The sequence below is a fragment of the Bactrocera dorsalis genome, chromosome 5 (genome assembly GCF_023373825.1).
Source record: "Bactrocera dorsalis isolate Fly_Bdor chromosome 5, ASM2337382v1, whole genome shotgun sequence".
Taxonomy (NCBI): Eukaryota; Metazoa; Arthropoda; class Insecta; order Diptera; family Tephritidae; genus Bactrocera; species Bactrocera dorsalis.
The window spans coordinates 29,164,272-29,178,758 of NC_064307.1; the positions used below are offsets into that span (position 1 = coordinate 29,164,272).

The 14,487-nt window shown below is 31.5% G+C and overlaps 1 protein-coding gene across 30 annotated transcripts in view; it reads left to right on the plus strand.

The window, feature by feature from the left end:
* LOC105225059 (gamma-aminobutyric acid receptor subunit beta) overlaps window positions 1–14,487 on the plus strand; it is a 105,692-nt gene that overhangs the window by 75,219 nt on the left and 15,986 nt on the right. For all 30 annotated transcript variants that reach the window (XM_049458756.1, XM_049458748.1, XM_049458771.1 and 27 more), the window contains one exon: window positions 5,200–5,484. In XM_049458756.1, the coding sequence (XP_049314713.1) occupies window positions 5,200–5,484 (285 nt within the window). The remainder of the gene's footprint in view (window positions 1–5,199; window positions 5,485–14,487) is intronic.

Below are 14,487 nucleotides of genomic sequence, written 5' to 3' on the forward strand. Positions count from 1 at the left end.
GTACCTAAAGCTTTAAATAACATGCATAAATATGTAACTTACTAGCGATTTCTAATTTGAAAACAATCAAAAAAATATTAATTAGCGATTTTTAATTTTAATTAATATTTATTTGCGACTTAATTTAAATTGAATTGGTTTTCATTTTGAGTTCTGTTGTACTTATGTATTGGAAATACGTTTGTATTTGCTTAATGTGTTCAACTTAAATTCGTAATGCAAAAAGTTTTAAATTCTACGCATACAAAATATGAACGACCCGTGCTCCTTGCTTTACTAAAATGTTAAAAATATTTTTATTCTTAATTTTTTCATAATCTGGCATTCGAAATACACAACTAAAATACAGTTACTGAAAAGCGTTCAATGCGTTCTCCCTCAAACTCAAACTCTAACAAAATAAAAAAGAAATATTTTGAACTAGTGAACATATTAATATATTCAATGCATGTTTCGCTAGCATAATTTCACAAATAGTTATAACAATGTATTTCTATTTTTGTCATCATTTTTTTATATATTTTGTACTTTCATTTCATTTTATGTACTTCTATTAATTTGAAGCTAAGTTTTTCTTTTAATTTTTTATTTTAAATTTTTATGTATTTTTTTAGTTTTTATTTCCATTTTTGTGTTTCGATTTTTTCAAATATAATTCAGTACGTTGCGACTGTAAAAATATAATACATTTAGTTTAGCAACCATTCGCTACCTACATACACACATACATATATATATATATAACTATATACTAACTGTATGTAGGAAGTCCAACATCACAGCCGTCTCCAATACCATTAAGCATACTAACAAATTTAATTAAATTAGCGAGCAATTAATAAAATTAGTGAACCCATAATTGCAATTAACTGAAGTAAAAACCTCAACATGCATATACGTACCGACATATATATACATATTAGTGAACAACCGTGCTAAATATGGAGTCAGCAGATCAGAGAACTAAATTGCAAATTGTATCATAGCCAAAAATGAAACTGTACTAACCAAAACTATAACTAATTCATAAAATATACATATATATTTCTCACACTTTCTTTGTGCACTCACAATTAAAGCAAATTTTAGCTATAATCGAAAGCCCGCTATATATATATTTATATATAAATGGTAGTTATATATTAACTTCTCCTCTCACACATGCTCACACACTATGAAAATTAGTTAGGCTATATTCCACGCTAAAGCAACAAAGCGCTGCCGTTGTAGTTCACCAAATCCTATCACGCAAACGAATCGATTTATACTCAAATCACTTTGATTCGAATCCAAACGTATCGCATTGCATCAAACAAAGTTATGTGATTTTATTTATGTTTTTATTTCAAAGTTAGCGTAAAGAAATATTTAAATTAAAAACCACTGAAATAATGCAAATTGTTTGAAAATTTTTAATTAGCCAAAAAATATGCAATTAAAAAAGGCATAAAACGAAAACACTAATCGAAAATTCAGAAAATTTAAAAATATTGCAAGTTTTTATAATAAAATAATCGCATAAACATAAAGATTACTACGAAAACTATTAGTATGAAAACGCCCTCCCAAGCATGCTCTCTCTCTTACGCTCTAATTCGAAGTACGTACGCAAAAGCGTTACTAAACGTAATAATAAAATTTAATAACGTTAACACAACAGCAAACCATTAACATAAAACTATATAGTATAATTGAAGCAACTTGCAAGTTTCTTCTACTACTACTCGTACTACAACTTACAACAATCATTAACCCTTAGGTTTTGCTTTTAGTTTGAGCTCCTTACAGTTTTATCACATTCACTATAAGTTTTTATTAACATTTTTGATAACTAAATAATGATGCGTACTTTTTACAGCAATTCTACATTTAGCATAACCTAAGTGCTTACTCGTATTTGACAATGTCAGTTAGTAAATAAAAATCAAATTTAAACAAACAGCAAAAGAATATGTTTTTGCAATTTTTGGCGTTGTTGTGATGATAAATAGATATTTTGTTACTTTATACCATTCATATAATTTTGTATTCTCTCAGCATTAACCACTCATTTATAAGCGTTAAGAATTTTTGCCCTAAACTACTAATTTTTTACCCTTAGGCAGCAGAGTTTCACAGTGTTAAAATTGTTTATAATATTTATTTATGAATTATTTAACTTTTGATTTGTTTACTTAATAAATTTCACTATCACCGTTTTGTTTCGTTTCTATTTATCCGTATGAGTTAATTTATTCTATATATTTACCTAAATGCAAGCTTTATTCGTTTTTTGTATGCTTGATATATATTTGTAGAACAAAGCTTTTCGAATGGCAAACATTTTAATATATACTTGTAAACTTAATTGAAAAACTTACTTAAAAATAAACATAAAAATAAGAAAACAATAAAAAGAAGCTTAAAAGTAATATTGAGCATTAATCTTAACCTGCAGCACTTTTATAATAAATTAACCTTGGCAAGGAATGAATTGTTCAAGCCTCATAAAAAAGCATTCTGTAACTTGTTTTTCAACAGTTACGAAATCGACTTCGATTTTAAGAGATATGCGCAACTCGCTTTGCCTTCTCCAAGCTCTAAACTTATAGCTTTTTTCCAAAACATGTTATGCCATACTTCGTGTTTTTCGAATCGGCAAGTTGGTAGTACTGTTAGTGACATCTATGCTAAATTTCACGTCCAAATATTTATTAGTATTTGAGATACGCGTCGTTCTGTGAGGCTCTAAAAGTGAATTCTTCGATTTTTACTATGCCTGAATTTATTGATTTACCTTCGAGTAACTTCTGGCTACTCAGCAAATTCACATGATCACTCCTTGGACACCGTTTCGACTCAATTGAGGATATATGTACTATAAAAGCTGAATTGAAGGTGGCTCTGATGGCCATCACGACAGAGGATTTTTCCAAGTGCTATGATGACTGGAAAATTCGTTGGCATAAGCGTATTGCAGCAAGAGAGGATTACTTTGAAGAAGATGAAATGGATAAAATGGACATAATTCACCTTTCAATTTGATCGCAGTTACAAGTTACAAATTTTACTTAACTTTAAGTAAAAGAAATTTATTTCAAAGATTTTCAAAAATGAAACGTTTTTCTTGCTTTGTAAACCTTTTTTTAATCGAGTCTCTTCGAAAGCATTTCAATCAGGGGTCTTGTGGAACCGGATTCAAATTGAAACTTAATAGTGTCATGTATTCAGGTAGTATTGGTTTGACGTTCGACAGAAACAGAAACGGAAATTGAATCGATTTTGGATGTCATTTTATCGTTTTTGTTAATCGTATCTCTCCGAGCGCATTTCAATCAGAGGTGTTGTAGAATACGGAATCAAAATAGAAATTGATAAAAAATGTAGTACCAACGGTGTCATGAATTCAGGTATTAAGTATTGTTTTCAGGTTCGCTAGAAACAGAAATAGAAATGTTATCGATTTTGGGTGAAACGGAAGCCAATTTTATAGGTTTTGCTATCAGACACAAAGCAAGTAGATGATCGCTAACAGATTTGAAAAGTAAGTTAAGACGTCAATTTATTGAATTGTTGCGAACTAATTTATCTATATTTCTATGGTGATAACTTGCTAATAAAATACAAAATGTTATAATTATTGAGTTTAAAGGAAAGTATACAAATATTTTAAAAGGATTTACAAAACGTAATAAATGAAATTTAAAAACGTTTCTATTCAGTCGATAATGTTATATAAATCTGTAAAGAAGCAAGTATGCGAACATGAAAGTATTATAAAAGCAAGCTAAATATCACAGACGATTTCCCTGGTGCTTTTAATGGATACCCTGATTTCTTAAAAACTTCCCTTTAATTTTCGATTGCTTTTTTCTTCAAATAAAATTAAAGCTCAAATAGCGGCAATAATTAAAAATTTTAAAAGAATTACTGCCAAATTTATTAATTTACAAGTTTTGTCACATTACTAAACAGCTGATTCGAATATTGTTCTTGCGTATGGACTATGTTTTGCACGATACCTGAATCTGTGCGTTGATATTATACTATTTTCGTGGAGGAAAGGAACCATATTTGAAAGTAACACTTTTCCAAATATTTTAGAAACACAGGATAGAAGGGTGATTGGTTTGTATGAAGAAGGCTGTGTTAAGTCTAGGTTTATCTATCAGAATAATCTGAAAATTTTGCAATGAAACTGAACTAGAATTACATGGAAGAGCAAAGTTAGCACTTCTATAGCAATATTTGGTAACTCAATTAGCATTTTTGGGATAATATTATCATGTCCTGACGACTTTTTTGGATTTAGTTCTTTTATGATTCTAATAATTTCAGAATCTTAAAAGATTCGTGCGACTTGTTAGCTGTGACATTGAAAAACGGAATTTGTTTGCAATTCTGACAACTACGTAAATTTGTATTGGATTCCACAACTTCCTTGAATATATTTATATATTAGGACTACATTTATTATATAGTAACGATAACAGATATTAAACAATGAATTTCAGCTGGGTTAAATTAATGTTTGAGCTATAAACAAAATTTCATACTCATCTATGTAAAAGAGTTTATTAATATATAGAAAAATATATAGATAACAATTAAAAGTTAAACAAAATTTTATGTAGTTAATTTAGTGCTTGCCAATGATACAAAATTTCTGGTATAATGTGACTTAATAAGAGAAAAAAATATTATATACTTTTAAACTACAAATACAAATATAAATTGCCATATTATCAAAATAGTACGCATGCAAATATGGGTGAGATAAAAACTTCCTATAATGCTATTAAAATATTTGCCATCGAAAAGTGATTCAGCTGCTTTATTCCAACTTATACTTTCATATATATTAGTGCCAAAGAAATTTTTTGTTAATTAATTCTCTATGCAAGTAAAAATACATACATAAAATAAAAGTTTTTTTGATTTCAATAAATTACACAGAATTTTTCTTAGTTTCCTGAAATGTTATTTGCTATAATTTATTGAAATATTTTTAACTACTAACCATGTGATATGCAATATTTCCAGTAAATTATTCATTTTTTGTTACTCTCAATAAAACTTTCTTAGATTTTACAAAACTACAAAAGAAAACATAAAAAAAATTACCAATACTAGTTTACTAATATATTTTTCTTTCTCTTCATGCGCGCCTGCTGTGCTCAACGCTGCTAATGCCGCTATCAACAATACGTTCGTTAACAGGAAATTACTCGCGACTTGCATGTGAGATACAATTCGTGCGTTCGATGGGTTACTATCTCATTCAAATATATATACCCTCTGGACTGATCGTTATTATATCATGGGTATCATTTTGGCTAAATCGTAATGCCACACCAGCTCGTGTGGCGCTCGGTGTTACCACCGTGTTGACAATGACCACACTGATGTCGTCAACAAATGCCGCATTGCCAAAGATTTCTTATGTCAAATCGATTGACGTATATCTAGGAACATGCTTCGTTATGGTCTTTGCCAGTCTTTTGGGTAAACTAATATAACGATAAAAACATCAAAACCAACTATGCCACTTACAACTCTTACAATGTTCTCTGTGTGTACATTACTTTTCTGTTTCGTTATACTCGTACTTGCATATGTACATACTTTTACAATACATACATGGCTTTAATTTGTATTTTCAGTTCTTACCACATTCTATAAAATTTACAGACTCGCACTGTAATATATTCTGATACCTTTGCTATAAATAATACAATTTCAATATTTATATATTTTTGGTACGACAAGATAATCAATATGAAATTATCAAAATGTGCTCAGAGCTTTAGGTTCTTCCGTCAATAAAAAATGATTACAGACTCTGCCGAGAGAGACTAAAGATATTATGTTAAGATACTTATGATAATATACTTAATATTTCGAGAGAGAGGTTCTCAATCAAATAGCTTATTTATTTAGTTTACAACCGAAAATATTTATTACTGATGATTCTTTAATGTTTACAGGAGTATTTCAAAAAATAAGAAACGCAAACTTTGGCTGCAGCGAAGCTATAAGACCTCTCACAAATCCCTTTTTAGAGCATAAAAGATAATTTTCTTGATTTTAAGTGGACATTTTAAATGGTAGATTTACGCTATAGTTGTCCGATATCGGCTCCGGTTTCGAAAAGTGAGTAACTTTTTGAGGAGAAAATGACTTGAGCGGAATTTAAGATCGATTTATCAAAAACCGAGAGATTAGTTCGCGTATACATAGACATTCCGAAGTTTGTTGGATGTTACAAACATCGTGACAAACTTAATATATCCTGTTCAGTTTATAATAATATTATTACTACATGTAGTAAGGCCCTTAGCTTAGACTTAACTATGTTACTTATATACTATGTATTGGGTGCTACACAAAATTGATTGTTGATTGGCTTGGATTTCTGGTAGCAAAGCTTGCTTGGTGAAAGGAGCCGTGCTCGAGAGAGTGATACGGGTGCCATCTATCATGTCATCTCTAGAATGATATTCATGTACTATGGTGGAGAGTAGATAAACCAATATTAGATGAGAGAACAAAGAAATTCAATATATTGTAGGCGGGTAATCTCCGAAGGAACTACATTGAAAGTAATTGATCTGATAAAAAGTGATGCTGGTGTAAACTTTTTTAAACGTGACGCTATTATAACTTCTAATTACTACCAAATTTTTATACGTTGGGACAGTTTGCGCCACGTCGAAAGCATACCTTAGGCATTAGTTAAGCTACTGCATCGAAATATTTTCAATAACTCTTTATCAAGATCTTTAAACTTCGAAGGCGTAAATTAATAAATTCCTGTATGCTCATATATCATCTACAAGTTTCCTTCTGTCGCACCAAAAACATATAAATATATGTCTGTTTGTTCAAATTGAGTTAATTAATTCCAAAATACAAAGTTTTATTTCCTTCTTTATTATTTATGCTAAATCGATATTATTGCAAACAAATATTGAAAAACGCAAAAAAAAAGATCAAAATGTAAATTACAAAAAATATTTTTATATGATTTTTTAAGATAATAAGTGCTGTATATTCAAAATATTTTTACAAAACTTATAACATTTTACAAAAAATGCTTTTCGCTTTTGTCAGTTTTCAAATTTCTACTCACCGACTTTTCAACTTTTTCACACAAGTTAATTTATTATATGAATATTTTAATAACTTTGAAAATTTCTCCTTACTTATTTACCGTTATAAGATATTTTTTACTATACAGATTAACAAACATGCATATTTCTTAAGCTCAAACCTAACAGAAATATTAACAAATAAAAAATACTTTATTATCAACTATTGAAACACCTCCAAAAATATTACTGAAACAAAAGAAAACAAAACAGTTCAAACAAAATTAAACAAACAAAACCCAATCCAAACAAAAATCTCTTTTTTCGTATTTGTTAGTTATTGTTAATTTTCAATGCAAATTATACATTGAATGGCTAATATTATCATTTTGAAAGAAAATAAATGCAGGTTCATTGATACGCGCTTCCCAACGTAAGGTCAACGTAAAGCATTCATAAACACTGTCATTTCATCACTTCCCCAAGCATCTATGTATATATTATATATGCGCTATTTAAAAATACATAACATACATATTTGTAAATACACCAATACCCCGAAACCTACTTTACATATATGTATATTTTGTGTTGTTGCATTTTACACATAAACCGCATATTTTACTCATACTCCCTTCAAATATACAAGTATGCTATTATTGTACACATCAATCTGCTATAATAACGGTGTTAAAAGTGCCCGGCGCGCCAATAACTTCAATGCACATTAGCACTCTCCAATCGCAAAGACCACTACTACAAATGTAATAAAAATAATAATAGACCAACGGCACTGCTACTAATTTATATATATCTGCATATATATTTATTGACACCAGCAAACACCTTAATGGTACCCAGATATTAATATACGCCCAGCTTCAGTTTAACAACAGTTGTACAGCAAAGCAAACAATATGGAGCACTACGTCACACACATGGCACAATGTGTTGTAAATAGATAATATATGAAGTCAAGGGACATCAACGTATGTCCCTTTGAAAAATACGCAAGCTTGCTATTGTACTTTCGCAAGCTTTTCTGTGTTAAGAACTGATTATGCCCCAAAGCACAAATCAATTCATGACACAAGAAAAGCTTTGAATATACCAACGATATACTAGAAGTTTTAGCTTTCATTAGACGAAAGCTGCTGGTTTATGGTACTGATTGATAAGTTTAGTTTTTTCCAGATTCCCTTGATCCAATTGGCATGAAATTGCAGGTAAGTATAAATATATTACTTTTTCTAAGTCACTTCGCAACTAATTAATATCAGAGTGTCGATATAGCAAAGAAGAGCTTAACATTTTTCGAACTTACCTGAGAATTACAAAGACAATTTCAAAAAACTTGAATGACATTTTAAACTACAACATCGGCTTCATAATTTAACTGTCATACCTAATGCAGTTTTATTATTTATTTCATCAACAAGCTAACTGATAATTTGAGCAACATTTTGAGACCAATAATTGATTTACGGTTTTTACGCCTTTCAATTTATGGTAATTTTTCTAAAATATCCCTTCTATCATGTGTGATGCTACATAGTATACCACCGTTCTTATGGTGTTTAATCTGGTAGGGTGTTACGAAATTGTTTGCAAAGCATATCTGATAACCGAGCTTCAAGATATTTTGTATCGCCTTCGCTCATCACCAGATCCAAATTTTTTCATCGATTTTATAAAATCATTTGATATCAATATATAGCAAACTGTATACAAAGTACTTTCCTAAGTAAACGGAACTTAAAAAAAAAACAGAACAAATTGTTTTTTCCGCAAAATCAATTTATTTTGTTCAAAATAGTCTCCTTCTGCTTCAAAAGCGAGTGCTTTAGCTCGTTGGCCGGTATGGTAATGGTTAAAATGTGGTTTTTGGTCAAATAATCGGTCACAAGCGTCGAATAAAATGTTGGATTCTGAACAATTTTTGGCCGTCAGTCAAACCGTCCACACACATTTCGTAAGCCCAAATGGGGCCCAAATAGGACGACAGGCGCTCGTCTAGGTGAAAACACTTATTTCGAGACCGAACCTATTCGAGCAAAATTTGGTTTTGACAAATTAAAAATTTTGCAAGCCTCTAGGTATCGAAAATTTCGACATTACCTATAGTTAACTTTTTATCGAATATATTGGTCAATGTGTCATATTTTTAATTTAAGTTTAGAAAGTCATTTCCTGATAGTATTATATCTATGTCTCAAAAATTGGTTAAATCGGGTCAATACCTTCCTTATCCCCATATACCTAGTTTAAGATTATCGAACTTTCAGGTTACTTTATACCCTATATAATGGACAAAATGTGAGAATTCTTAATAAAATTATAAGTGTTTTTCTTATAATGATGCATATTTGTGCTCAGTATCAATAAAACTGGGTGAAAGCTTACCCTAGACCACATATAGATAACAGATCTGAAGGTACTTCTCTGGCTTTAATCCTTGCAAGTTGAAATAGTTAAGTTAAGAATATCTTGAAAATAATTTCGAACATATTGTCACCAGGACCGGAGTTGCGAATTTTGAAAACCATTCCTCCGACACAAGCTTGACACATTTATATTGTCTTTATATACGCGTGGGTATATATAATCCAGCTTAGGTTTTGAACGAGTGTTTTTCTCACAAGAACCTGTTCTCTTTGGGTAAACCGATTTTGGGGCAGCACTGTGGCATACAGCTGCCATACAAGCTGATCGATCCAAAAATAGTTTGAATGGAAATATTTTTATTAGACGAGATACTACTGTGATCAAATTGAATGGTGAATTAAATACTTCGCGTGTTTTTCGAATTGGAAAAAGTTTATTTCTGTAAGTCGGTAGTACTGTTAGGGACATCTACGCTAAATTTCACGTTAAAATATTTATTAGTATTTGAGATACGCGTCGTTTTGTGAATTTTTCGACTTTTGCTATGTCTGAATGTATTGAATAAAGAAGTCCGATAATGCAGCATCTCATACTGCATTGGTTAATCGTGATCATTTTGCCACATTTTCAACTAATATCGTGACGCAACCACCGCATTCGCCTGATTTAGCTTCGTGTAACTTCTGGCTACTCAGCAAATCCACATGACTACTGCGCGGACACCGTTTCGACTTAATTGAGGATATGAAAGCTGAATCGAAGGTGGCTCTGATGGCCATCACGACGGAAGATTTTTCCAAGTGCTATGATGACTGGAAAATTCGTTGGCATAAGTGTATTGCAGCGGGAGGGATTTACTTTGAAGGAGATGAAATGGACAAAATTCACCTTTAATTTGATCACAGTAGTAATATCTTCAAGAAATTTCGCATAGAATCTGAATTTTTTTTAAATCGGCTGACTATTGCATCCAGCTTACACACAAGCTGAACGTCCGAAATCAAGTTTTTGTTTGGAAAACCTTTTTATCTGCCAAGATAATGGCATGGATTATTACCTAAATTTTTACTAAGGCAATATCTGAATATTTTTTAAACGGACGACTTTGGCATATAACTACTACACAATTTGAACCATCCGAATGAAGCTCTTTTATGGAAAACTTTGTTATTTGTAGATATATTCTAGTTCATGTACAACAAAAGTTAGCGTTTTTACTTGGTTTTAACTAAGTTTCGACAGGTAAGTAATACTCTAAGTTATATCTGATAATATTTTGCTATAAAAAATATGTCCATAGAATCAAATATATATAAATTTTGTTGGCGATGTTGATATATTCAAGCCAAATAAAGGGTGATTCATATATAAAGTGAATTCATAAATTGTTTATAACCTCACTAAACATTAATATATTGTTAACATAATCACTTATTTTCTCATTTTCGCAATGACATATTTCATGACATACCATCTTATCTACTATTAAATCCTTTTATGCATTTCGTTCCCTTACGCAAGTGCCTGTTCGATAAAAATGCATTTAGATTGTAATGTAAGCTGAACACACTGCAGCAAAGTGCAGCTCAGCAAACATAACAATGCATTTTCTTAAAATGATAATATTGAAAAGAGACGAATTAAGATAAAATTCACCCACAGTAAAAGTTTAAAATTCAAAACAACATAAATTTTGCTTCATATTTTTGACAAAACAATTCTCATATTTAATGATTAAATTTTTTTTATGATGGTTTTAAATAGTTTTTGGCTTCCAATTATATTTTAATAACACAAACACAACTCTTTATTAATGTATTGTTTTATATAAAATACACTCTTTACTGCCTTATATACCTTTGTAGAAAATTTGTATATACAAAAATGTTTATTGCTTAATTTATGCCTTTAATGTTGTGAATAGAATACTAGTAGCTTTAAAATTCCAATAGAACTCTGCACCATTTTAAATATGTGAATGATGAGATAGGTTTTGCTATTGCTGAATTGCATAGTTCGGATTTTTCGAGTATTAATTTGCTTTCGGATAGATTGAAATCAATTACACTGAAATACTAAGTATAGTATTCTCGTTTACGTTGAGCATAATTGTAGTAAATATCTAAGATATATATTAGCTTTTGGTTCATCCCGTAAAGTTCTAAACCTTAGTGCTAATATTATATTGTTTATTTCTGATATTTGCTAATCAAAGAGCTTTCTGAAGGACAAAGCGAAAATTATTCAGTCCGATTTAAAACCTCGCGCGCACAGTTTTTTGTCATACGAAACATAAGAGTTTGCGGGTCCCCATTAAAGCGATACGTTATATCACCTATCGTTAAGACAATTTTTTTTACGATACGTATATTGCTTAGTTTCAACTCAAGTGGTAATACGCGAAGCAGCATATCTTAAAAGCCAACTTCTAGGGGTCTTTTTTTCCACTAAAGCAAAGATAATTCTGTCCGTATATTTTTGACAGATTACGTAGTTTAACTTTTTATCTAATACTTGTATTACATTTCTTAAATTTACGCATGATTGCTAGAAAAAAATTATCGGCCAATATAAAACTTATTCCATTGCCCAATTGTAGATAACTCCAATAAGTGGAGGCTTTCTACAAGAGCTAAAACATGTTGAGACTGTCCTTCTGAAACGTTCTTACTGCGTAAATGTAGCATTCATACCAAACACCCTTTCTTGTGCTTGAGTTATTTTTGGCGGTAAGAACTAACAGTTTCATTGTTAAATTGGAACCGGAAAATATAAAGAAATGACTTTCATTCTTGCATTTCCTAATGGTTGAATAGTGTGACAAATAAACATTTTTCTTAATAAAACTTTGAGCTAAATATACATATTCGGTAATTTAACGAATCCTGTTTATCAAATATGAACTTCAGAAAGTAGAAGATTTCGAATAAAAATTAAGATATATCCATTTTTGGAAGAAATTATTGCAAGGTTTTCGCTTAATCTTCGAAAGAAGGCAATTTGTCGTGTTGTCCCAATGTAAGCGCTCGACTTAATCCAGTAGTTCGGTAGCGGCACTAGTGATACGATTGTTAGCGCTCTTTAGATTTTATGTTGCCGCTACCTTAGTTAAAGTTAAATTCGCTAATAAAGGTTATATGGATTCATCACTGTCTTGCTATAGTTGATCCATTGTAATGAGCTAGCAGTGAAATTTAATGTGTGGACAACAACCCGCAGAGTTGCATTAATATTTCAACTCGATTTCATTTCGATTCCGAATTAACGTGGTAGAAGTAGCGTTTCAATCGAGCAAAGGCTCAATTAACTCCTGTGCGAACAGGATGAGAATGTTTTGTTGGTACAATTTTCCTTGCTCCAAATTTTCGGGAAAGAAGTTTAAATGTGAGTGGTGGTGGTAGATTTTAAGAGACATGCGAGAACCCATTTTGCAGTAGTGCTCGATGAATTCTTTCACACGTTTTTTCGCATCAATTCGAGCTTAATATGTAATGGAGGTGACACAACTTTTTTGGTATCAATGAGAGGTACATATGTTTTTCATGTTAACCTGGTCTGGATTAAAACGGTCTCTATAAATTCACTTTTTTACACTTATACTACTTGCAATAACTCCATTGTCCCAAAGACACAAAAAACAGGAATCCTTAGTAAATCCGCCCGGAAATCTTTGTAACAATCTTATGACATTAGGTCACAACATATTGTCCACTTATAAGCATCATTGTTTATTGACTTTAGAATCTGTCATATACTTTCGTATGTTTCTTTCATATCAACTTCATGCGCAAGAGGAATAATCTTTTGTTGCTATTATGAAACAAAGACGCCTTCAAACTTATTTTTGAGAAGTCTACGAAAAAACGGCACTACTGTTTACTTGCGTTCCTGATGCCAGTAAATCCCACTGTTGTAGTCTTGAACCCCACAGTTCAGCATCATCCGTGAAGAAGTGAAGGTCTCTTACTGGGTCTTTAAATTTGATTAAATCGTCATTTCTTTCTTTGTTTTTGTTAGTTGGTTCTAACCAAATCATTGGAACCGCAAAAAGAATAGAAGATCGTTTACCATCTAACCAGTTACTTAGATTTGCAGCACGAGTTTGACAACACATAAAAGGAGCCCGCTTCCGATCTTGATCGTCAACAACACAACCAAATTAATTGCGATAAACTATTTTTCTTATTTTAGCAATTGTCTCTTTCACTGATTCAAGGATAAAGTGACCACTTACATGCTTAGCAAAAAATTTCTGTCTTCTTTATTCGCGTAGACACCGCTTAAGCGGTTATAGTCGAGTTTACAACAGCACGGGAGTCGTTTCTTCTTTTCGCAATGTGGCGCCAATTCGAGAGATCAAGTGTAGCCACGCCCTTCTCTATCTGGTATTTCCATCGGAGTGGAGGTGTTCCTCTCCCCCCGGCGGGTATTATGTCAATTAGTTTCAGAGTTGGAGTATTTTCATCCATTCCAACGACGTGACCTAGCCAACGTAGCCACTGTCTCTTAATTCGTTGAACTATACCAATGTCGTCGTAAAACTCGTACAGCTCATCATCCGTCGGTCATTCATCCACCGGGGTGAATGCCAAGACTCGGCCACGGATACTTGTCTAAGACCGGAAGTCGAGATCTGCTGCCATATGTAAAAGAATCGTTTCTGGCCACTCCAATGAAAGCCGCTCAGAGAACTTTCCTCACTTGCGTAAGCTTGTAAACATGGCTCCATCTTCCTCCTATCCGACAATAAGATTAATAAATATTTGAAAATTTTCTGAAAATTACATCTTATTATATCTTTTGTGCATATTATTGCCTTTATGAGATAAACTTTATAGAATAATGCTCCCAATTTATGGAACGGCTGTTACCAAATACATAACTATATTTGTCCCAAAACAAAATATTCCTGTTGGTATACTTCTAAATATTTCGAAATACTCACAATTCAGCCATGTACGTTCGGTATGTTCACTCTGTTTGACTGTTGAAAGTTCTAAGTGGGTTGAAATTCCTTTTTAATTTATATTAA